General features: G+C 35.6%; 1 protein-coding gene across 4 annotated transcripts in view; it reads left to right on the top strand.

The window, feature by feature from the left end:
• SCLT1 (sodium channel and clathrin linker 1) overlaps positions 1-26,332 on the top strand; it is a 47,258-nt gene that overhangs the window by 17,930 nt on the left and 2,996 nt on the right. For 3 of the 4 annotated variants that reach the window (XM_049814706.1, XM_049814705.1, XM_049814704.1), the window contains exons 11-21: positions 552-642; positions 815-906; positions 2,602-2,779; positions 6,233-6,331; positions 8,010-8,081; positions 9,038-9,112; positions 9,624-9,769; positions 10,666-10,858; positions 12,252-12,448; positions 23,514-23,592; positions 24,681-24,776. In XM_049814706.1, coding sequence (XP_049670663.1) covers positions 552-642; positions 815-906; positions 2,602-2,779; positions 6,233-6,331; positions 8,010-8,081; positions 9,038-9,112; positions 9,624-9,769; positions 10,666-10,858; positions 12,252-12,448; positions 23,514-23,592; positions 24,681-24,776 — 1,318 coding nt within the window. The remainder of the gene's footprint in view (positions 1-551; positions 643-814; positions 907-2,601; positions 2,780-6,232; positions 6,332-8,009; positions 8,082-9,037; positions 9,113-9,623; positions 9,770-10,665; positions 10,859-12,251; positions 12,449-23,513; positions 23,593-24,680; positions 24,777-26,332) is intronic. The other variant, XM_049814708.1, reaches the window with a different exon arrangement.

The raw sequence follows: 26,332 nt of genomic DNA, 5'->3' as shown, positions 1-26,332 counted from the left end.
GTTGCTTATTTCAGTAAGCTTTTCTACTGAGGAGGAAGTCTGATTCGTTAACTAGTCCATTTTTTTTTCCTTTTCTGTTTCATTTCATAAAACCTACCCAGATTACAAAGCACATCAGTTAAATTCTTCAGAAGTGGTTAATGATTTTTTTTTTTTAATTCCTAGTCAAATTGCTTTAAAAAGTGGTATCTAATTCTAAAAAAGATTTCTCCATTAAGTATCTGTGGTCAGTTATATTTAAGTTATTGAATCACTTAATTTTTTGATTGCCTAGTCCTCCCAAATATTTAATCAACACATACACCTTCCTGTTAAGCTATCCTTAAGAAGTCATTTCCACAGGACAATTGTTTAATGAATTTGGTATTCTTTTCTAACTGTGCCACATAGTAAGAAGGAGAAAAAGGGGGAAACGTTTTCTGCCTTGTAGGAACAGTATTATGAAATCTGACTGTCCTTCACAGCTACTTCAACAATGTTGTATATAATAGAGCTGGTTTCTTCCCTTATAATAACTGAAATGTAATTCATAGACTGTTTTCTTTATACAGGCAAGCCAAAATAGATGGGCAGACAGCAAATGCTAAGGTTGATGAAATGACCAGATTGACAGAGAAGCTTCAAGGCCAATTGGAGAGAAAGGTATGCTAGAGAAAGGAATAATTTTCTGTTACAACTGAATGGCTAGTCAGTTATCTGAATGCTGAGGTTAAATTAATCACAAGTTGTTCTCTAACTTGGTTTATGTTAGCGTGTCTTTATTTTGTTCAGGGAGGATCAGATGATGTCTGGATAATACATATATTCTTTCCAGGAAGAAGATGTGATATCTGCCCAGCAAAGAGAAACAGCATCTGACAAACGCTTGCAGCAAATGCAGTCTAGTATAAAACAATTAGAAACAAGGTAAAGAGATCTCATTGATTTTAATAGCAGGATACATGCAAGTGACATAAAATACTATGGTTTTTTCAGCCTCTGGGTTTTGTGTTTCTGAGCAATTCTGTTTCTTCAAAATACAGATATCTTACACCTGGCTGCTCTATATCTTATTTGTTCTGTTCTGCAACCTTTCAGAACAGCTTCTGATTTCAATGTATTTAAAATGATAAAACAGACCACCTGATTTTATTGACTGTAATGGAGAAAAAATGAAGCATATATTTTTCATTCTAGTGCATAAATTCTAGTTACTCAACTCTTGTTAGCTTTAGGTGGAGTTCTAAAGAAAAACATTCACACTGAAATTTGAAAATGTTTATGTAAACTAGCTGGTTTTGAGGTGAATACAGATTTTTTCCTTCCATGTTAAATAAGATTTGGTTTCAGGTCTTAGTTCAGCAATCTTTATACAAAAAAGATCATTTAATAAAATTGTTAAAGCACACTTCTTAAGTATAAATGCTAGTTACAAAATTAGTTTGAATACCTGCAAAGGAGTAGAACTTTAATTCCAGCACTATCTATTGGAAGATCTAAGACTAAATCAGGTTCTTTTGTGTGGATTTTTTCTGCCCCGCCTTCGCTTTCCAAGGATATGACACGTAGCTGAGCACAGTGATTTTGATTCAAGTATCACAAACAGTTGTTGAATTATTAACATTGGTCAAATGACCTGATAACTAAGAAGAATTTGTAAATTTCTTATTGCAATAGTTGTGTGACGGTTTATCTTCCCTTCTTGGTCACGGCCTTCTGAGCGTGATTAGCAGACTCTGAAGTAACTCTAGAAACAAAATAATTACTAGGGAACCAACCGTGTGACCATGTGGTCAAGTACTGCCTTGAGGAGTTGCACAGACTTGTGTGGCTACCGCTACTTGATGAATTTCACTGGCCTAAGCATTGTGGAGGCTCTAAAGTTTATTTTAGAATGTCTTAAGGAATTAGCTAGTTTTATTATTTTCTTCAGGTTTTTGTAGAACAAAAATTGTGCTTTGGCTCTACAGAAATAGAGTGGTTGTCTGTCTTTGTATGTTTTGTTACAAACATGTTAGTAAATAAAAATGCATGGCTGCTCAAAAAGGCAGCCCAAGTGTTGCCAAAGTGCTCGCTATGGATATTTGGAACCGTGCACTTTATTGAACCAGCAGCACTTGTGGAACTTTCTGAGGCTTTTTTGAGGATACCTCTGAGGCTATCTTGCCCTTTCTCATTCCTACCAATACTGACAATCATAATTAAACAATAAGAATTTCTGAGCTGTTGTAAAATTGCCAGTGGTTTTCTTGTTCTAATGGTATAGCTGCAACTTCATTGCCCACATCCAATTATTCCATTTCCTCCTCAGAGGGAAACTATTCCTTCTGGGGCTGTTCTATTCTGTTTTAATATAGAACATTTTCAGTGATGTATCCCAGGATAGCAACATTCTTCTAAGGATCTTGTGAGATCAGATATGTGAATTAACTCCTTTAATTCTGTTTCTTTCTAGGACTTGATGAATATTAAAGTCAAAGACTCTGTCCAAAAACAAGCAGAAAACCAGGAGTGCAGTTTTGGCAACTTATGTATAAATACTTCATTAGTTTAGCTTGAAAGAATTAGAGTATTAATTAAGCATCTTACTGTTAAATGAGTAAAATTACTACTATCTTGTAGATTATGTGTTACCGTCGAAGATGCTGAACAGCTGAGAACAGAAAGAACAGCCCTGGAGAAACAAATCGGAGAGCTTCAGACAAAGTATGCTAGTCTAGAAAGGGAGAAACGTGAAGCTGTTGCAAAATTCCAAGACTGCATACAGCTCTTAGAAGAAGCTAACCTACAGAACAGTCAGGTAAGGCAGTGGATGAAGATATTTCTTAGATACTAGAATACTTTCATCACTTACAGTTGTGAAGTGCCTGATGATATATTCTTACAGGCATACACACATACACAACCAAGCTTCTTTTATGTCTGTTGTACTAAAATTAGTAATGCATAAGATAGCAAACTGTGAATGACCATACATTACTTAGACTTGTCATACAGTTTAAATTTCAAAGAATATGTTCGGTGCCTGGATAAAGGTGATCTAAGTGATAATACTGTACGTGAACTTGAATTTTCAAAATTCAAGTATTGTTATCTAATACTTATAAACAAATTGGGCTGTCAGAATAAAAAGGAAGGTCCTGTTATGAATTTATAATTTATTAACGGTTAGGAAGGAAGAGCTAAAACTAAAGGGACTTTTGTTCTATGATGGATATAGGTCACCAAGAGAGTGAGTTCTGTGTTCAGTTCTTAATTATTCAGAAGAAATCTGGAAAAGTGACTGAGTAATGAGTGGGTGAAGTCTGTAGTCAGGAAAAAATTGCAAAGGTGTTTATTAGTGTATTATAAAATGGCAGAAGAAATTCAAATGTGCCATACTGGGTTCTGAATTTAGTCTTACCAGTCAAAAAAATGGTTTAGGAGATGGTGTGGTTGTCTCTTAAGAATACAGTCATGCAGTCCTCAGTGGTGCTTCATACAATGAATAGAATGTTCAGAATGGGAGTTAAAAATAAAGATGCCTTTAAACATAGTGCATCTTCATGTGCAATTTTGATCAGCCCATTTCAGGCAAGACATAGGAGAATTAGGAAAGTGCAGGAGGAGTCAACCAAGAAAACTAGACATGTGCAGAAGCCTTAAAACAAATTTTTATATACAATATGTGATTGAAATGCCATAGGATATGTATGCCAAAAGTATAGGTATGAAAACAGTCAAATTCATGACAGGACAATCCACCAAAACTTCCTAAAGAACAGGGTCTAATCCAGCAAGTCTTGATGTGTCTATTGATCAAAAAAAATAGTCACCCTCTTTTCCCAGTTCTTAACTTCCCTGAAGTATCTGTTATTTGCCCCTTTAGGAGATAGGATACAGGGCTTGGTAAACTTTTGTCTAATATGGACTCTTTGTGTTCTAATGCTAAGCTTCAGTTCAAGTCAGACTTTTAGAAATTTAATTAATTGTGTTTGTTGGCAAGACAGAACTTTAATGCACATCTGATGACTAACCATCAGTAAGTGAAACCCAGTGTAGCTAATGTCTGTGGGAATAAATGGAGAATCTTAGGACTGATTCTATTTGGGCTACCATGTTGAACTGTTGAGCAGTTAAGGATATAAGTGCTCCCTTTTAGTCTGAAGTTGCTTTTCAAACTTGAGGAGCCTCCTGAGTATCTAAACTAGCTTTTTACTTTCAACTTTTGGAATAGTGAAGTTAGTGATGCTCTCGCTGATTTCAGTTCTGTGACAAAAGAGGCAGACCTGCCTCCTTTTTTCTGACAGAAAAGGGAATTAACTTCTTTAAAGAGATCCTGCTACCTTCTAGCCTGCTTCCAGAATAGATTAAAATATTGACAATGCTTAGGGTTCTGGTCATTACTACAGTTAAACTTCTGTGATTCATCTTGGTATGCAAAAGAGGATTATCATCTTGTTATAGTCATTTAGGAAATCCTTTGGTGGCATCTTTTCCTTTTCATAATTTCCTCATAACTTTCTGCATCTCATTTACTTTATGAACCAATCTGCTACAATTCCCTTTACCTGTTAGGCTCTGGTTCAGAAAGGGGTGAAAAATGAAGTTTTACATCCTGTAGCTCTTGATGGCCACCTTTGGACTTGTCAATTCCTTTTTCTTAGTAAGATATTGCAATCCTTAACAGCATTTTCCTACAGCCTCATGGGGGGAGAATATGAAGAATAAAAGGTAAAAATAAAATCATTTTTTTCCAGAGTTTAAAAACCAGAAAACACTCTTTCATTTGAAAATTACTGGTAAGGAGTATAAATTACGTTTCCCATCTGCTAAGTATTAGTACATCAGAGCAGTGTTGGAACACCATTTTTCATCCAAAAGTAGTTCAGCAGATGATTTGATGCCATTTGCTATGAACTCGCATGTAGTTGACAGAAGGAAGTGACCCAGTAAAAATTGTGATGTAAATTGTATCTCTAAGACAGTAAGTGAACAGTTACAGATAAATAAGTAGCTTGTTATAACTAACAGTTGAGATTAATGCTGTAAGTGAGAATAAACTGGAATTTGCAGACACTTGTTAATTTACTGCTCTGGCTAAAACATCCTGAATTTTTCAAAATGGCAAGTTTATTAATGAACAGGATAAAATAAATGCAGCATAATATACATATCAGTTAACTCTTTGTGTCTTAAACTGCGGCCACAGAGGCTTCTCCCTGCTCTGTAAGAGGTTGAGGACTTGGATCAACAGGCTGTCATCATAATGCTGCTTCTGTTACATTAACATTATAAAGCACACAAAGCTAAGCTTACAAAAAGACATCAGAAGAATTTTAAAAGAGTGGTTTGAGAAGTAAAATACAAAGTTGAATTGAATGGGAGCAGTAAAAAAGAGTATGACCAATCAAGTGGCATGTTACTGCCTGAAGTGAGTAACCTTCTATAGGCTGAATTTATATCATTCTTTAGGGACATTTTTATGTCTTTCTCCCTTTATGCATCTATATATTCTCTGTGTGCCATCTAGGATTTTTCATCTCACCCATCAAGAATTCTACATTCCGTAATCTTTTCAGACCAGTATCTCCTATTATACTTTAGTATCAGTAGCTTTCTTGCATCCTCCAGGGGAAGGGTTCCTTGCTACACCTTTTTCTGTAATTCTCACCATTCTTTTATGCTAAAGAGCTGTTTGATTCATTGTTATCCACTATGAAAGGGATACACATTCCTTAGTTGCTTATAAATTTTTATTCCTTTACTTTTAATTTTCTGGGAGATGAGTAATTTAGTATATCAACCATAAAAAATGCTTAGCTATATGTAGGAGCATGTGTGTGCATATACAGGTATTTCGTTTCCTAACAGAGAACTTTCTATGCGTTATTGTTGGCATTTTTTATTACAGATCCTGGCCCCAGATCAGAACATTGGAGAGTAGCCTTGCCTTTTGGTCTGAGTTCCTATGCTTTCTTCTGTATAATTCCATGCCTGGCCAAAATCTGAAAGCCCCAATAATAAGTCCCAATAGAAAAAGGCATCTACTGACACTAATTTTTTGTGTGGTTCTGATTTATAAGAATGTGCATTTAGTGCAAAATGTTCTCACTGTGCTTGTTTTCTTGTTGGGTCTCGGTGTCAGCTACTCCAAAGTAAAAAAGGAAAAAAGCTTTTTTGAACAGTGACTGTGGTTTTTTCTCTCAGTGCTAGATACTATGTCACCACTGAAATATTATCAGTAGTATTTCAAGTTGTTATTTTTTTCTAGGCACTCTTTGGGGAGAAACAAAAGGAAGAGGAAATTAAAAAAATGAAAGATGAAATGTCTCAACTTGCAGAAGATACTGCTGCAAGAATTAGAAAGGCAGTAAGTTTAGAAAGAATGGGAAGAATTTTTGGTTTTCTTCAGTGTGAAAAGCTATTGATGGTGCATGGTCATCATGAGCAATTCTCTTAAAAGTGTTTTGATAATATTGGTAGCAAGGCAGCATGCTGACAGTACTGTACTGTTCAGCTTTGTTATCTAGACACATATTCTTCTGAACTAAATAGTATTCTTAAATCTCTCAAGAACCAGAAATGTTGACATCTGTGCAGACACTACTATAGAGAAGGCTGCACTGTGAAAATGTAAAGAACGGCACTTCAATTTCAGAGATTGTGTTCAGTAGCACGTCAACAGACTGAGTGTTGTATTGGTATCAGAGTATTTAATTTTTTACATGGCCTCATCTTGGAAGCTGCTGATGGAAGCTTATCATGTACATTCAGATGATAGGACCTGTTGAAAATTACACTATCGTTTTTTTGGCATCTTGATACTTAAAAATATTCCCCTATTTAGGCAAGTAAGACTCTTTTACCAAGTACAGCTAACAATCAAGAGGCTCAATATTACAGCACACTTAGAAACCAGAATTTGGTAGAGAAATTACTAAAAAGAATGTTGAGGTCTCCGTGATTTTTGTTATTGTTGTTATGAGCAGCTGAAAAATGGAAGCTCTTCTGATAAAAAACTAGTAACAAAATTAATTTTCTTCATGTTGTGTCCCATCTGCAGTTAAAATGCAGACTAATTTACCTGGAGGTTCTCAGTGATTATGATCGTGTCAAAGAGTCTTGATTTATTTTGAGGCAAACTCCAGAGGAAATAAAGGCTTGTTACAGGCATGTGTTGGCAATGTCTTTTGTTGCAAGTGGACAACAGTGTAAAGCAATTATCTCATTTGTAAGTTTTCAGTGGTGAATTGATTTTGCCTCCTTTCACTTTCTTCACTATGACACAACATGCACATGTACTATATAGGGATGAAAGGATTTTTTTTCTTTCCAATTCTTTCATTTCGAGAGGTTTCAGGAACATACCACCTAAATTTTCAGAGCCTTTAAAATGAGGATAAAGATCTTTCATGCTTCTACTCGGTGGTTACCTGAAAGAGTCACAAAAAATGTATGGATTACTTAAAACTGTGATATTTAACATCATACATGGTTTGGAGAAGGTGCAAGAGCTAAAGAGCAACTAGGATAACCCTTCTAGTTGTGACAATGATTTACTAATCAGAATTTAGAAGTTCAGAAATGCCCTATTTCTTATTTTTAAATTATCTCAGTAGAAGTGAATCTATCAAAAGCATAAGAAATAAAATTTTAAACTATGAGTTGTCATGTTTCTCCAGGTATTAACAAATACTTCTTTTGTTATGTGATCTAAAAGTATCTGTAACACAAATTGCAAATATCTTGCAACTAATGGACCACCGCTTTCCTGATAGTCTTGTTATTCGTTTTGCAAGGCCTTGTTATGATGTCTTCCTTTCTGCTTTTTTTCCAAACACCTGCAGTTAAAGTAGTATGGATTGATAATAAACATTCTTCTAACATTTATGTAGTAAGAGTTTTCAGTTACTGCAGTCCCAGATATTTCCATATTTATATACATGCACCACATATAGACTCTTGTGTGTGTGTATATATATATAAAATAGGATGCAAAAATAGTTCAAGGGATTAATTTTTTAGTTTTACTTTGGTTTTGATCACAGCTAGACTCTGCAAAGAAGCAATATAATGTGCAGATTTCTCGACTAACAGAAGAACTTTCAGCTCTTCAGATGGTATGGTGTTTACTGATTAAAATATTTTTGATAGCAAAACATTTGAGACTTCTAGTTTTTGTTGATCAAGTAAAATACTAAACTGAAGTAAAAGTCAGTCAACTAAAATATGATTAATGGGTAATTGTCCAGGACTATGCTTTATTATTGTATAGTACTTTGCATCCTGCATGTTTCCAGACATTAATGCAACATACGGTATCTTTCATGCTACTTGACAAAAACTGCTGTGTGCAGCATCTTCAGCAGTCAATGCAAAGATTCATATTTAGGGATAAAGGATATTTGCTTTGAAAATTCATCTTTAATGTACAGATTTGCCTTACATGTGTACAGTCATATCTTACTTTTACTGAGAACTTGCCTGGCTCTGCATGAAATAATACAGTCCTGCAAGTCCACCCATTTGTGTAAGTTTATTACTTCAGTTACATGTATTCTTATCATAATTCAGAAGCATCTTGACAATGAGATTCTGTGCTCTAGAAAATATTTCCCACGTGATGGCATTTCCTAAGTATCCCTGTTTCTTTCAGGGATAAATAAAGCATGGAAAGCTGAGTATTGCATATCTGTAGTTGGGTGTGTAGAAATGAAGTATATGAAAGTTGATAAAGTATGCTAAGAGAAAGTCTGTGCATCACAATCATCAGATTCTTGAATGTACCAGGAACTTGTAACAAATTATGTTGGAGACCAAAACCATTCAGTGCATACGCACCTATTTATGGATTAAATTTGTTTAAAAAAAGGTTTCATTTTGCATGTGTAAGTCTGTATAGTGAATGAGACTGATCCTATAGAGAAAATAGTGAGCGTGTAAAGATAATCAAATGCATACAAACCAGCAGCAAGAATTATATTTACAATGGCTTGGTTTTGGCTTTGGCACTTCTTGAATTTTTATTTTGAGTTATTTTTTATTAGATGTACTTAAAAATTACTTTTTAAAATAGGAATGTGGAGAAAAACAGGGTCAAATTGAACGAGCCATTAGAGAAAAGAGAGCTGTGGAAGAAGAACTTGAAAAGGTAAGGCAACTGCATGCATTTTTGCATCACGTTTAAGATCTCTTTTCAGAAAGAAAAGATAAATTGACTTTTCCCATTTCTCATGGGTTTTTTTCCCTGAATTTTCTTATTTTATTTTTTGAGTAGATTTTCTTATTTGTAAATTTTTGTGTAATTATTTTAAGGTTTGGGTTTTTTAAATTCAGAAAGTGTTTCAAAGTTGTAATACTAAGCTGAAAAAGAGGGTTCTTTGATAAGTGTAGAAGTAAAAGGAGAGATGATTGACATAATCCAGAAGAATGTTGGTACATATTCCAGTTAAACTTAAGCTCAATAGACAGAAAACTACATAAATGCCAGATCTTTGAAAACTTTTTTTCCAAGTAGCAGCAACAGTTATAGAAATTCAGTTTTGGTTTAAATCACTGGAAAATAGGATGCGATGAGGAGTAAGTAGCCTCCCTGTCAGTACTAAAGTGCCAATCACCAGCGCAAGGTGAAGATGGTCTTACATTTTAAGTTTACTCTTCAGATTTACAGGGAAGACAGAGGACATGAATCTGACAATAGAAAACTAGAGCAACTGCATCAGAAATATTTACTTGCAGAAACTACAAAAGGTGACCTTCAGCTAAGTCTACAGACAACACAAAATAAACTGAAACAACTGGAAATGAAGTAAGTAATGGATGTTACAGAAATTAGAACAGAAAACAATGGAAATTATTTCTGACTATTTAAATTGGTGATTATGTGTTAGGTTTTTGTCACATCTTTTTAACCAGTAGCAGGAATAGTATCAAGATACTGTAATTTTGAAGCAAGGGCAATTATGAATCACTGTAAAACAATTAGAGGGCATAACGTGCTATAGAATGAAAGATTTTCTTTACAAAATGAGAACTGCAAGCAGCTGTTTGACAAAAAAAATTAAAATAGGAGTATATTATTTGGAATCTTGCTGCATTTTTAAACACTGTTTGTAGGAAAAGTTACTCTATGAAATATTGAGGCAGAATTTATTACTTTATATATTCATATACAGGGTGGTATCTCCTAGTACATGCAGAACACCGTGTTTACATAGCATACTGAATTTCAGGTCTGTGTGTTCAGAGCTAATAGACATTATTGCAGTTTCAATAATACAATGGTAAAAAGTAAATATGGTGCATGTTTTCAGCATGAAAAGTGTGGAATTGTTTAGAAGCTTCAGTCATTTCTGCACTCTGATAATTGTAAATCCTGTCACTTCGCCAGAGCAATCCTCAGTTGGGAATCTGGAAACATAAAAATGAAAATCTTCTATTTCACATTGTCATTTTACTGAGATTGCTACAGTATTAGATTGGTTTTATGAATGCCATCATCTTGATAAAATTCTTTGCTGACTGGTGCATAGTTGTAGCTGTCAAGCCCTTAAACATGCTGAGCTGATACAAACTTTCAGGAAGAAACATGGGAACAGCTGTACTGGGTCACACCAAAGATCTGTCCCAATATATCTTTTTTTTTTCTTTAGTAGGGTAGTTGTTCAACTCTTGAGTACCTACAAGACTTTTCTTCTCTTTCAGCTCTGAGGAAGAGAAATCTCGTTGCCAGGAAGTTATCTGTAAATTGCAAAGCATTCTGGATTCAGAAAGAGAGAAGAGTGCCTTTGTCAGTGAACAAAGGCTAAAACTTCAGCAAGAGAATGAACAATTGCAAAAAGAAATGGAGGGCTTGAGAAAACTGGCCATAGAGGCTCAACAAAAAGCTAAAATAAAGGTATGGTTTATATGTTCTTTTTATTTTATCATAAGACTGATATTTGCTTAATAAGGCAGCAGTTCTAAGAGAAAAATCATTGAAATTTTAAATTAAGGATGAAAGTTTCAATGATGCTTCCTGGTTTCTGCTTAAAAGTAATTTTGTTGTAGCATTGTGTGTCCTTAGAATCTATTGGGTAACTCAATCTCTGCTAATTAAATTGTATTTTAATATGTATTAAATTCTGCTTGATAAGAAGATCCCAAATGTTCTTTGATTTTTGTAAGATGAATTGATTAAATAATAACATATTTTCCTTCAAGTGACTTCACTTATTCCACTTCCAGGTCTTCATTTATCTGCTGTCTGTAATGTGTTAGGAATCTCTGTATGACTTTCAGTCCAGGGGATTCCTCTACTTGTATGTCCACCACGTTGTCAGAGTAGTGTGTAACTAATTAATTTAATAGTGTGGCTGTCAAACACTGGTTCTGTATTTTCTGGACTGAGAACATTTTACTGTATGGATAGCTGCAAACAAGATAATTAGCTGAAGGGTGATTGTTCTTTTTGAATGTGTTCCATTAAATGCACCTGAACAGGCTGCAGGTAGGATAATGAATTAATAGTAACCTCAGCAGATTCATGGTACCTTTGGGTTCTGGAGGGAGTAACAGCTTTGATCCTTGATGTGCTTTCTAAACATATAAAGCTGGTACTTGCTCCTCTGCTCTTAACTCCAGGAGTGTAAAGATACTGAAAAGGGATCTAAGAATCTGCAGCACTGAAGACAACTTCAGTAAGCAGTTTTACAGGTTATGAATGGGGACCATCTCAAATCCAGTTTTCACGTTGCACCACAAGATAAATGAAGCAGTCAAATGAAACAGGAAATCTTGTTCCAACTCCAGAACCCTTTGGTCAAACATAGTTTAAAAGCAAAGGATCAGAGTCTTGTAACAGATACGTAGTGGTTATAAAGCATCTACAAGATATTTGTCTGTCTCATTTTTAATCAGACAGGCTTCCATTATAGTCACAGTTAAGATTTATTGCTTGCTTTCATTTTCCTCTGATGTACAAAGGATTTTAGATGCAGTTAAGAAACTCCTCACACGTTTTAGCTAGATGAAAAAGAAAGATCGTGTTTCTGTGGAGAAAACACAAGGGAGAAGGATAAAGATTATTTACAAAAATAAGCATACACAGCTCATTATCCTTTATTGTCAGTTGTACTATTTTCTTAAATTGGCTTTGGGAACATGTATCTCTTTGAGCATGTAATTACAAGTTAATTATTGTATGTTACATGCTTTTAACAAATGTTTATAAATTTAACTCAAGTGTTGTTTAAAAAAAATAAAAGTAAAAAGTGAGAGACTTGACTGTACCCGATTTGTATTTTTTCTAGATAAGCACAATGGAGCATGAGCATGCTGTGAAAGAACATGGATATGAAGCTCGACTTAAGGAAATGGAAGATACCAGTCAAAAGTCTACTGCTGAACTTAGACGGCTGTTAGTAGCTCAGCAAAAAGCAACAAACCGGTGGAAAGAAGAAACAAAAAATCTTACTGAAACTACAGAAGCCAGGATCAGTAAGCTAAAGTAAGTGCAATTTTGTTCCTCTTCTGGAAGTTGTTACGGTTTTAGTTCCTGTTTGGTGTATGGCAGTAGACCTGTGGTGAAAAACCATGAAGAGCAAACCACCCAGACTAGATGATGTGCTTCCTGCAAAACAAGGAAGAATGTTCTGAAGAGAACTTTTGATGCTCTTCATGAAGTTAGCACTGAAGTAAAACTTTTGCATCATGTTGATGTGTGTGAATTTTGTAATGACAAAAAGTAAATGGAATATATTACTTTTAATTTTGTCTTTCAAGATACAGCACGGTCAATTTAGAGAATTTTAGCTTTAGATTATGCAAACCTCTATATTGATAGCTATTCAGAACAGTCACTACAAAATCAGTTGAACACCGAGTCTCCAGACTTCTAAAATAAGCTGGAAAAAACCTACTGGGATGCACATCTTACGTTCTCTTCTGAGCAGTTGCTGTCATAAATGAGGATACAAATGTGTTGTGTGATTGCCCTAAGGAAAAATATGATACAAACTTTACTTTTCTATTAATTCATACAGGTTGCCACGTAACTAGCTGATGCTCATATTCCCAGCACAGACTATAAGAATATTTTCATTTTTGAAAGGGCGTAATAACAAGGGCATCTCACGCAATAGACACAGATTACATATCATTTCTAGATGCTGGGGAATACAAGCACCTGGTGCCTGTGAGCCTATATACAGACAGACATCAACTGGTTTAGGGAAGACAGTGGCATTACTGGAAATGAGTGAGTAGAGAAGGAAATGTCCCAATGAGAAATTAGCCGTTTGCAAGTTATGTCTGAAATAAATTGTACAAACTTATCTTTGTTTTAAATGCATGCTGCTGTAGATGGTGTTTGCTTCTATTTGGATGTTAATATCCATTAAAAAAATGTTGAGAATCCACACTGGTCAGTTTATGAAATTAAGTAGATAGAGCATCTACATTCATCTTGGCTTGTGTGGACACATTGCACAGTGTTAAAATGTAAATGAATTGATCTGTGTGCAGTGGATTTGTAGTGGCTTTCCTTTTCTGGTATTGCCGTCCTCCACCTCAGCTTCCTCGCATGTCTTGTGTTTAGTTGGCAAGTAACAGCCAAACTGTGGCTAGTTGCAAGCTGACAGACACACTCACACACTCAATCTGGTTAGCCAGCTAGCTGGTGCTTTATGTCCTCAAGATCTCTTCCTCTTCAAAATTGGGTGAAAATTGGAGGAGATTGACAGGCTGGTACACAGTAACTTCTAAACTAGGAAGCCTGATTTTGTAAGTCTCATTTCTTTAAAATTAAAATGGTTAGAGAAGACTATAACGTCGCATATATCATTATCTTTTAGGTAGTGCATTCAGTGGTTTTTAGAAGAAAAATTGAGAGCATGCAGCTCTGTTAATTTGAGAAACCTGAAATGACCCTTTAACTTTAGTCACTTAAAGCGCAGGATACACTCATGTATAGTTCTTTGCTCAGACTGATTTTAGAAGTTGCTTATTACCATGTTAACAAGGAAGCAAAGCTTTTGCCCTATTAAAATTGGAAACCTGTGAATTCTAGCTTTTACTTTCTTTGGAGTAATCTTTGGATTTTTCATGTTTTATTATTATAATGGTTTACATATTCTCAGCTCGAACCATAATATTTCCAGTATCCTATGCAATTTTTGGAATCACAATTTTTTAGGCATAACTTGACATTTCTTCGTTGTCAGAATGCCAATGGTGTGAGCGGAATTAGGATCCAAGTTTCTAAACATGAGCAAGGGAAATAACTTCCTGAAAAAGTTGCCTATAACAAATCTCCCTACCACTACTCCAACTTGGTTTTCCATCTTTTTTAGAGAAGTATGTGAATTTGACCTCCAGTAGTCTTGTGTGTAGTAGTGCTTCCCTTTAAAGAGGAATGAAACTAGTTTCAAAGTGACACAGTGTCTATCTTAACTAGTTGTACCTATTGTCTGTCCAAATACAGGAATGCTATGAGTTCCATCCTGCTTGAAAAACAAGAATGATTGATAAAAGTTTTCTTGATGACCTTTACTAGCAGCTTCACTGATCTGCTTTTCATTCTTTCAGGTGCTCTTTTTCTGAGTGTTCAGAACACTTTATAGTAGTAGTGGATTGTTACCTATGATAACTAGTTCAGTTTAAATTTTTCAGATAGTTCAAAATCATTCTAAATCCAATTAGAGATAACAGTTTTGCCAATCCTTCTAGAAAAACAAGTCCTACATAATTGCTCTGGTCATTTTTATGTCTCCGAAGTAAGCAGTACCGGGTTTTTTACCTTATCTGTCCAGATATAAGCTGTCTGTGTTTTGCCTTAAAATACACTGCATTTTGCAGAGATTACTAAACAGTTCTTTGAAAAGCCAATAAGTCTCTTTCAGAAGTCATCGCAGTGTTGAGCACATCTGTGAGACACTGGGAGCTGTGCTTATTCACCAACAGTTTCAGTGGTATAGCTTCACTGTATTTAGTTAGCTGGGTCTTACTAATACTTTTTTGACATCTTTTGTAAATGCATTAACTAGAGAAGAAAAATATTTTGTAGTGCTTCATGCTAAGGTAAATTTCAGCTGTTAAACTTGTAGTTTATTTTCTGTAAATGAAACTACAAAAACTCTCACAGTTGAGCATCTAGGTTCATAACAGATCCTGAATGTAGTTCAGCAACTTCCAATTAAAAGGGAAAAATTGCAGATTTCCAAAACAATTAAAGTTGTCTGTGAAACAGCTGCTTTCCTTCTTAAAGCTTTGATGTTAAGTGTTAAAATGTTGTTATAGCAGACCAAAAGCTTTAGACTTTATTTATCTGCAGCAAAATGCTGACATAGAAAATGTAACAGACATGAGAGGAAGTCTGCTTTGTGAATCTGCATGAAAAATAGGTAGTAAATTTTGAAAATGTCTCTGTTTATGTGAGAGACTGCCTATGTGGCATCATCTGGAAAACTCCTGCAGTAATTTAACATCCTGTATCAGAGAATACTGCCTGACGAGCAGAATAGAAAAAACGTTCATCTTATATTAAAAATTTTAAGTCTACACTAAGTCCATGTGATTCTCTGTGACTTCAGTAGATATTTTGGTGCAAGTCTAAAAGCAAAGACAGTTACTTTTTAAAATGTCTTCATAGGTGATGCTTTTTACATACTGTATAAGCTAGTAGCAGAAGATTTTATCAGACGTTTGCTTTACCTAACAAGGAAGGTGGCAATAGAAACAAATTTGTTCTCTGCTAGAAGGTTGTAATTTAAACTGACATAAGGAATTTCATAATTAAATCTGCGCAGTGGTGCTCTGATATTACGGTGACAAGTGGCTACAACACAACCTATAAGTATTATCTAGAAAATTTAAAACCAGCTTATTTTTCACATTTTATGCTTTACCAGACACCTAGCTATATAGTGCAGAATGCAGTTGGTATGAAGATTAGCTCCTGAATTACACAGTAGTAGTTACTCAATGCAAAGTCCTTGCTTATATTATAAATGAATAATTATTTTAATCTTATGACAATAACATTTTGAGTATTTTGAGTGCAAGTACAAATGGCAAATCACTTCTTACGTTGTTGTGAACTGAAATAAAGTTTCTGATTATTTAAAAAGCAAAATAATTTTGCAGCAAATGCATTTATCACGGAAGTATCGGCAAGACCACTAAATAAGAGACTGATACCGGCCAAGCAGGATCTACTGAATTAAAGGCTCTGTTTGAAAGTCCTCTTGAGGCTAATGCAGGAAATGCTATCACCAAGCCTTATAGCAGGGTCCAAGTGAAAGGCCGATGTTCAGCCAGCTTTCTTATATACATACATTTTAATGTTTATGTAGTTTTGAGAAGGTTAGTTAAGCTGTGAGCTTGTAAGGAAAACTTAGTATCTTCCTTAGAAACTTCATCTTGTCTCAACTGGGCAGCAAAGCTATGAACTTAGATGAAGATATCAACATACCCTTTTGGGATTTAAATAGAGAGCTCTCCAAGTTCAGCAGCATATCACAGTTATTTAGTATATTTTGAGTACAGTCTGAGACATTCCTTGGCACTTCATGATGTTACTGTTTGATGTATTGGATTCATGTAAACATGTGAGCAAATACAGAGATTGTGTTGGTGATGTGTAACTGAATTTCAGTTTTTAATAAAAATTACTACACTTACAACATAGTAATGTGCTATATAAGTGAATGTTTTTCAGGAAGTTACAAACTTCCTAACAAAGTCATATCCATGTATACTGGGGAGGTAGTTTACATAAAAGCGTTTTATATTGCATTTCACCAGAAGTTTGCTGTTAGGGTAGCTCTTGTAAGCATTGAGTCAGTGTCGCATTTGTTAGTGTAGGTGTTTCCCATTCCTTTGCCTTAAATTCATGATCTGTTGCTGTTTTTCAGTTCTATCCTCATTACTTTCATTTTCCATATGAAGGTGTCTGAAACATTTTGGCATCTTTACTAACTTCCCAGCAGCTGCTGCTAACTTTTCCATATTCTGTACTGTTCATTTGTCATCATTTAAGTCTGCAGTGTTTTGTTTGTGAGGTGTAATCCATATGCATAAAGGAAGCATTAAATAAATACTTCCAAGAAATGAAGCAACATCAGTGAACATTAGGTGATTTTTAATTTTAAAAAAATTAAGGAAAAGTAAATTTTGCAACCTGTAACTAGAGCAGAGTGATCATTTTTAAATAACATGAGAATATAGTAGGTCAGTGAAAAAACCTGTATATTAAAATGTTGATAAATAAATTGATACTTTCAGGCATCACTGAAAATTATTCTGTGCTTTCTTTGACATTTGGGTCTCAGTTCAAGTTAAACATGTAATTGTTGCCTATAAAACTGAACTTGGAATTAAAAAACAGTGCTGAAACAGTAGGTAATGCATTGAATACTTGTAGATAAATTCCACCATTTTCTTCATAAAAATACATTACAGTCTTCATATATCAGAAGCGTTTTCTCACCTCTTAAGCATCTTAAGATGATGTATGCCTTCAGAAGGATCGACTGGTAATAAACCTCACCTTCACCTTGCAAGACAGCAAGGAACCAGTTTTGCTTTGAGATACTTCTGCCAAAAGTCAATCTTGAAGGTAACTTAGAAGGTCAGTGCGTCTTGCAACATAGGTCGTCCTTCTAAATAAAAACATTGCTCTTGGCAGCATGACCGACAGCTCATGGCTAGTGTTTATTCTCTTCATACCTGCAAAATGTCTAGGCTGGCAGACTATGAAACAAAGCTGTTCTGACTTTTGATTGCATCCATTTTAGATGTACTTTGAGTTCTAATGACATTTACTGAAGTGAACTTAGGCAGCAAATACTTACAATTATGAAATAGTTATGCAAATGAATGATGGCTGTTAAAGGCTGTAAAAAAGTGGTGTAGCACTCATATTTATTTAAAGATGAGTTGTCCCAGGGCTTTTCTGTTGAATTTAGGTTCTCTAAGAATGTGTATATACATAAAAAATTAATCTCGTATCTGTATCTCTTTGTAAACACATACAGAAACCATCACCCTCAGATTAAGTTTGGGGGAATTTTATATTTTAAGATCGGGTGAATTTAACGCTTCTTAAAGACCTGTACTGGGTATGGCTGGGATGGAGTTAATTTTCTTTATAGCAGCCTGTGTGTGGTGCTGTGTTTTAGATTTATGACCAAAATAGTGTTGATAACACCACAATGGTTTAGCTGTTGCTGAACAGCGCTAATGGAGTGTCAAGGCCTTCTCTGTTTCTCACTCTGCCGCCCCAGCAGGTTGGCTGGAGGTGGACAAGAAGTTGGGAGGGGACACAGCCAGGACAGCTGACCCCAGCTGACCAAAGGGATGTTCCATGCCATGTGATGTCATGTTCACCAATAAAACTGGCTGGAAGTTCTTCCAAAGTAGCTGTTGTTTGGATACTGGCTGGGCATTGGTTGGCTGGTGATGAGTAGTTGGTTTTCTATCAAATTTTTTTTTTCCCTCTTCACTTATTAAACAGTCTCTCTTGACCCATGAGGTTTTTTCACACCTGTACCCTTCCAGTTCTCTCCCCCTTTCCTCTGGGGGGAAGTAAACGAGCAATTGGGTGGGGGCTTACTTGCCAGCTGGGTCAACCCACCTCAAGACCAAAGGACAGATGTGGCTTTTGAGACTGAAATGCGTATTAACACTTCATTTTAGTTGAATTGGTTTGGTTACTTGCTGTGTTTCAGCAGGCTTGCATTGTTTGACGGTTGCATCTTTGCTAGGGTCTGGGATTGAACCACCAATTCAGTTCTGACCAGGAATAATTAGTAGAATGAAGTGAACTTCTGAGAGGCAATAAGTCATCTTTCGTGTTCCTTATAGGGGTTTAAATGGAAAATAGTAAGAGAAGTATAGAAATTCTTTAAAACTAGCAAATTTGTTTCTAAAGAGAATTTTTTTTGTAACCCAAAAAGAGCTTCTAAGTCTTGGTGAATAATTTAACCATTATATGTTCATTAATTTAGTAACTGACACTTAGTTGAGTTTCTATTTGATTTTTTTTTTTCTCCCCCTATAGCTGGAGCATTGTTGTAAGTAACCTAAATAACCAAACTGGAATTAGGTTTAATGTTTAAAAATTTATTTTGATCTTCAGTGTCACTTCTCCACAAATTTGTGTGGAATTTGATAACAAATCTAAGCAATCCATGTTGTTGTTGCTGTTGCTGCTGATCTACAGGGTGTAGATTCCAACTTTACAGTTGGAAGCTCTAAGATCACTGTCAGTTTGAACATCCTAAAATTTAAGGGACTTGAGTGATCTGCCTTTGACAGCTGTGGTAAAAAAAATGGGTACCAAGTGCTTCCAGCTTCTTTTGCATTTCTTGTCTTCATTTGAAAGACTTTAATTTTGAAAGAAATGAGGAACACATACACATCCTTTTAAAGGCTCTTGCTTTCACTGAAGTACTATAACCTAGAAAAACAGTTCCTATGGCCATGTTTGGGGGAAGAGACTGGCTAGGACTGTTCTTATTACCTTACAGCATTGTGTATAAAACTATATATTTCTTCAGACTTAAGCTGAGAAGAATAAACGACAGCAGGGATAGAAAGTGAAATCAGCAATAACAAAGGAATATTTACAAAATTTGTAAATTGGAAGGAAACAAACTTCAGTAACACAGAATACAGGATAGATCAAGAAGGGGTGAGAGAGAAAGTTCTGACAACAGAATTTAAGCAAAACCAGGGTAATCGGATCTACCAGCATTTACTAAAAGAAAATAAAGAGAAAGACCGAATGCAAGTTTAAAGAATAAGGGCAGATTATTCATTCATTCATTCTGTAAAGTCCACTTTGACTGGTCTGTACTTGTGGTAACTAGGTTAAACAAATAAATAAAAAAGAGGTCATAATACAAGTAGTAGTAGATGGTTAATGCCTTCTAATGGGGATATCAGTATTTTTCATAGATTTTTGTGTTCTAATCCTGAGAATGAAGATAAAAATTGGAGTAAACTGAGAAAGAATTTGGCAGATAACCAGTGGTTATACATACACCGTTACCGGACTCCTCACCAGTGGCCAACACGAAGAGCATTTTTGTTGAACATGATTCTGGTTGGACTAGGGATCAGAACAAGAACCACACTGATAAGTGAAGTGTCATATTCACCCAAATGACTGAATTATCCACAGAATGCCCTTCAGTGGAGTCAATCTTGAAAACTGCAGATGGGGAGAAGGTAGATCTTGTAACTTGAAAACTCTACAGGAAATTGACCTCTCAACTTTGCTATGAATATTCCTTTGGCCTGTTAGACACATGGATGATTGCTCAGTTAAGGTACAGTTGAGCCTGAGTACGGGTAGTAATAGGTATACACAAGTCTGTTCTCTTTTTAGAAATATAAACTGAATCTACAAAACAGTAGGTGAGACAATTTATAAACGTTGGCTTAAATGATAAAGAGGGCGAGTACTTTAGATGTTACTTCCATGCAACAATGCATGTGAGGAGCTTTAAAAATCTTAAGTCTTTAACTAATAAAAAAAAGTAATAAAATTTAATGCTAATACATAGTATGAACAAATTGGTAAATTAGTAATCTTAACCATCTGCCACTATTGTCTAGTAGTAAGATACAACATTTTGGGGAAAAAAAATAAAAAATATTTGTTGTAACATAAACCCATTATATTTGAGCAAGTATACTGAATGGCTTCATTTTTTTAATACTCACTTGAATTGTAGTTGTCAGTACTTACAAAAAGGGAATCCTTGCCATATTGTTTTTAAATTTAAATACTTAGCTTAAGTCATCTGATCGCAGCTATTTTGGGTGTCTTTGTTCCAGTTTCTGCTTCTGAAAAATTTCTGTGTCATAGTTAGAGTCCCTGACTCATCGGTAGCCATGTGTGCTTTTTGGAGCTCTCAGTTTTCTCTTTTCTTTAATTGAGAAGAATCTGCCTCTGAAGAATTACCGTTTTTGGTTCCTGTGTATGAAGCATTGACCAGGACTGCCTTCTTCTCTCTCCGTCCTGTACAGTAGTACATTGAGTGAATTGCACGGCATCTTGCGATGAAGAAGTTTCCTCCATTTCTAAAACATTATTCTTGGCTGCACTTCTGTAATGTTTGGCAGCCATAGCTGCTTATTTTAAGATGTTCATTAAAGAAAAAAAATTAACAGGATGAGAGACAGCTGCAGGTACTGGCAGTATACAAAATTCATAATTACTAAGAGTAACTGAAGCATATTATAGTATAATTCAACCGAAAAAACAGCTGGCACATGCTATATTTGTCATATGAGAGCTCTGCAGAACGTACTTGCTGCAGCTGGCGGATTTATCACCCGTCTGCCAAAATGCTAAAAGCTCACCTTTTGTTTCCCACTCGCTTAACAAAGACAGTACGGGGTGAGGAGTGATTTGATTATTCAGCAGTTGGGGTTACTGCTCAATTTTAATATTAAAATTTCATCATGTGTGTTTGGGGGAGGGTTAACAATCAGAATGAATCAGCTGTCTAGCTCAACAGCCATCATGTTTCCTTATGCTTACAAGGTTAAACTGTTTTCTTTAAATACATGTTCAGTGTGATCAAATTATAAAAATAATTTCTTGATACACAGCTGTATATGAGCTTGTAAACTCTTGTTTATGGCCTGTGCTGCTAAGAATGCTAATACCACACCTCAGTACAAGTATAGGAGATAGATTGTTTTCAGTAACTAAGAATTTTTAATTTAGAAAATTGATCTATGTGGATAGTCCTCTAAGATGACATAATAATAAAGATGGTTAGTCAGAATTTAAGAATTTATTTTCAAAGCCTTTTTTGCTAGTGTAGTTGAACATAAGCAGTCTACACATTGTAAGGAGTAGTCTTTGAATAGTTTGCCAGGGAGTTTATTTTGAAAAAGGTATGTAAGAAAAGATAGGACAGGAATCGTATAAAATTTCTGTTCTGTTACTAAAACAGTTTATAAAAACTGAGCTTTCAGAAAACAGCTGTTCATTAGGGCTCCTATATTGAAAAATGCTTCATCTTGCTGCTTGATATTGGTTACAGAAGACAAATTGCAATAGTAGTGTTAAGTGTTAATGTGCTATCTTGATCCTGCAGTTTTAATCCATCTTTAATTCTTATTTTATATAAAAATGTTCACATGTGGTAATACAGGTATAATCTATATATCATTTTAACTGTCTAACATGGTTTAAGTATCTGCCTATGTACTCTCATTTTTATAGCAGCTAGTCAAAAAGCACTGAACTGTTTTTATGGTATCTACCTGGGACTGGTTAACGGGGTTGGTTGACAACAAGGGAGTGGAAATTACCAGCCAGGTATACTCATCAACCGTAGGTTAACAGATAGAGTGCAACCTCGTATTTCAATGCTGTATAGCAGTTTCCATTCAAAATTTTATAAAATACTAAGTTTAAAAGTTTTTTAGGGGTAAATTATTGTTGAGAACTAAATGCCATCCTTAAAAGAGCAGAGGCCTTTTAAGACGAAGATCTGATGTTAAAGTGTCTCCTACCTTACTTCCATTTCCCCAGAAGGAATAAAGGCTTTAGCTTCCATTACAGCGCATGTAGTTTCAGTAATAGGCAGAGCACCTAAAGGTTAGCTATCAGCTTTCTGAGCATTGTCAATGTGCTACATACTCATGAAGGTGGTTACACTTCAGCATGCTTTCAACTTGGCAAAGGAAGGCAAATAGATTTGCAAATTCTTCTTCACAAACATGTTTGAACCTCAGTATAGAAGGTGAAACTGGTGGCAAGAATCTTGATCACACCATTTTCTGTGATGGCGGTTGCTTCTGGAGTAGAGACTGGTGAAAGGTTAGAGCAGCTCATTTAGTTTTGCATATTCCTCTGGCTAAATTACCAAAGTTTGGATATTTCCATCTTTGGTCATACCTCTTGTTCAGTGGCTTGTGATGACAGGAGGCAAGAACTGTTTCCTTTGAGCACCAACTCAAAGATGTCTACCGTAACACAGATATTTTTTATCTTCAGTACTACACAAATTCAGGATCACTAAAACATTCAGTATAAAAGTAAAAAGACCATTTTGAAGAAGGTGGCTTTTTTCCTTTTCCTCATGAAGTGTTACATTGCTGTCTGTCTCGCAAGTATAGTATGATTTGGTTTTAGGTACTTCAAAGCACTTCAAAAATGTCCACATTGAAGTTTGGTTGTGAGAGACAAATTAGAATGTTAATCTAAATATTGACTGCATTGTGAAAATGCAGCTTATATTTATAGCATATTTGATAATGTGCCTGCAAAATAAGATTCGATAAACAGAAAAGAACTCCCGTAAAATGTCAAATAAACTCCTCTTGATTCAAACAAATACATCTCATTCCTCTGCCATTATAGTTTTGAATATACATCACAAAGAAGTGCTAGCTGTGTAGTGCTTTTGAAATGAATGTTTTAAGGGCAACACTGTAATTAAAAATACACTATAAGCCCCTACAATGCAAGAAAGTACCTATGAAATTATATTCTGATAACTGATGCACTGTATGTGTTAATCAGCATCTTTTCTTCTGATTAACAGAAGTGAGCTGAGTCAACAAAAACTGCGTAGCCAGGAGCTCATTTCTCAGCTGGAAATGGCAAATGAAAAGGTAACTGAGGTAAGATAACGACTGATATGACAACTAGTTGCAGTTACAACCTGATGCATGCACACTAGGATCTTAACAGAAACCTATTTAGATGACTTATGTTGCTGGTTTAGAAAAAAGTAAGGATTTTTGACAGGAGTAGTCATAACTGGAAAATCCCACTGTTTCTGCTGATTGACATGTTCAGATGGCAGGAAGACAAATTAACTTTACTCTCAAATTACAAGAAAAGGTAAAGGAGAGATCGTCTTTCAGGGTTACTAATCTAGCAATTTTAGACAATTCAGGAAATGTTTCTGAAGCCACTTATGCCTCTGTATGCATGCATACCTCTAAAAAGGGGTAGGTATTGTGTTACAGATAATGTAGCATATGCAGAGATACCAAATTCTCAGCATACTATGTGTATAGTAGAATTTACACTGTATGTGCATATATGTATATAGATAAAAGCATTATCCATTAAAGATTAAGGGCAGGGTTGTTTTGGAATGTGCATTGTTCAATAATTAATGGCCACTTTAGAAAACAGCTATCCTGTCAGCCTCATAAATCTGGGATAATACCCAATTCTATCTAGGATAAGTCCTTCTGTGTTGGTTTTTGTAGTGCTCTATTATTTAGAGGAGAAGAATGCGGCTGGTGTGAGAATAGATTTCTGTAAGTAAAGGACGGTTAAGTAATACTTTACACATACACTTTGATGAAGAGAACAGAAAAAAGCTGTAGGAAGATTATCATCTCACTTGTGTTATCTAGTACTTTCTTTTTCCCCTTTGACTATAGCTACGACGTTTACATTGTAAGATTGTGTAAATTAAATTACCTGGATTAAAATGTCAGGTTTTATGCATCTTACTTCAAGATGGTGAAATGAGTAAAACTTCCTCTGCAGATTACTCTGATTGGAAAAGTCATATGATGTCAATTTTGAGCTGGAAATTCTCTGTAATGTGTCAGCAGTATGTCTTCAGTCTTATTGTAAGTGGTAAACAGTTCCGCTTCTTAAATTCCTTGTTTTAAGCTTTTTTGCTACAGTATGCATGGATCCAGTAAAAAGAACTTTGCATTTGTAATGAGGTATTTCATTTACACAGGATGAAAAATTAATGATGGAATATCGAGAATACATCAACAGGCTTCAAAGGCGACTGAGCCAGGCAGAACAGAGGGCCGCTACAGCATCTCAAAAGGTACAAAACTAACAAAAAACATGTTACCCAAGTGCATTAAAAAAATCCTATTGAATACAACAAAAATACTCACTTCGTATCATTCCTGAGGTAGAGGGGATCATTTATGTGCATTATCACTAATACAATTTTAACAACAAGCTTGTATTTTGGATGAGGCATCACAAAACTGATGCATATTCAATTAAGTGCCACCTTCTGACAGGATGCTTAAGTGACATTATAGATTTGTTTATGGAAACAAATTTGATGCAAATTAAACTGGTATGGTTCAAAATGTGTGAATGAAGGTATATGATCATTTCCATCTGCAGAAATGGCAGCAAGTTAACAAAGAGAAAAAAAACTCCTTAAACAACTGCAGCTCCTATTTACATAAAGCAGGCTTTTTTTAGCTTGGTGTAACCTCCTGCAGCAGTCACAAACAGTGGCTTCACATGATAAAGAGCAAATTTTGTGCCAATCCCTACACCTGTCTCTTGGGGAGTTTGACGTAAAACAAAGCACGTCTTGAGTTGATGACTAGAGAACTGCCTTACAAAAACTGCTAGGCAGAGTAGCTGGTTTGTGGGAATTCTGTTTGTGGGGTTTTTCAGCCAAATAAGTTCCCTGGTACAATTCATTGTGTGGCCGCACAAAGAGCATGGGGAAATGGCGTGCAGTGGAGTGGTTGCAAGACAGAATTGATAGTGCAGACCTGCTCAGTGTTCATCCAGTTGCAACCCTGAGTACCTTCTGCCATGTCATGAGAACTTCCACAGTTGTTAATTTCTTGTCTGTCTGCCCGCATTTTCATTAGTAGCCTCCAGTAGCTGTGTCCCCAAAGATTGTAGGAGAAGTACAGCCCACGGTAGTTACCATCAGTTACGTGTAACAGACACACTAAGTCCTGTAATATCAAAAATACTGAAAACTGTGCAGACAGAATAGGAAATACTTGCTTTTTTCCAGGCCTTGGGAAGGGGGGGAAAGAAGGGATGGTGTATGTATCTCGCTACCGTAGTAAACATGCCTAGTACATGTTTCAGTGATTTTTGAAAACTGCAGAGAAGGTGCGTCTATTAGAGCCGTTTACATGCCTAAGACCTCCTTGTGCACCGTTGTGATCACTTAATGAGCTGAATTGTTGCTGCCTTCTTTTTCCAGTTCTCCTACAACTCAGTTCCAGCTTTGAGCAGTACTATTCAATATTTCTAGACATTAGGGATATTGGGAGGAAAGGTTTTCTTCTCTTCAGAGAGAGAGACTTGGGGCTTTGTCTAAACGCCATGCTACCTAGAATTCTGTATTTTCTCTGCTGGGTAGTAGGTTTTTTCTTCCATCCAGTGTTCTTTTTTCCATTCTGTCCAAGCTCTACATCTTGAAGCAAATCCCATGGGGGGCTTATACACTGGGTTCGCTTATTTGCCGAGCAAATTTGTTACTCAAGTTGGTCTCCTGTTAAGTAAAGGTGGTCTTTCTGCCTCCTAATTTTTTACAGTGATTTAGGAAACCCATGTGCAAATTAATAGCTCTTTAATGTGCGTGATCCCATGTGAGTTGCGGAGAGGAAATGT

The sequence above is a fragment of the Accipiter gentilis genome, chromosome 12 (genome assembly GCF_929443795.1).
Source record: "Accipiter gentilis chromosome 12, bAccGen1.1, whole genome shotgun sequence".
NCBI classification, from domain to species: domain Eukaryota; kingdom Metazoa; phylum Chordata; class Aves; order Accipitriformes; family Accipitridae; genus Astur; species Astur gentilis.
This window is presented reverse-complemented; position numbering and strand designations above follow the sequence as displayed.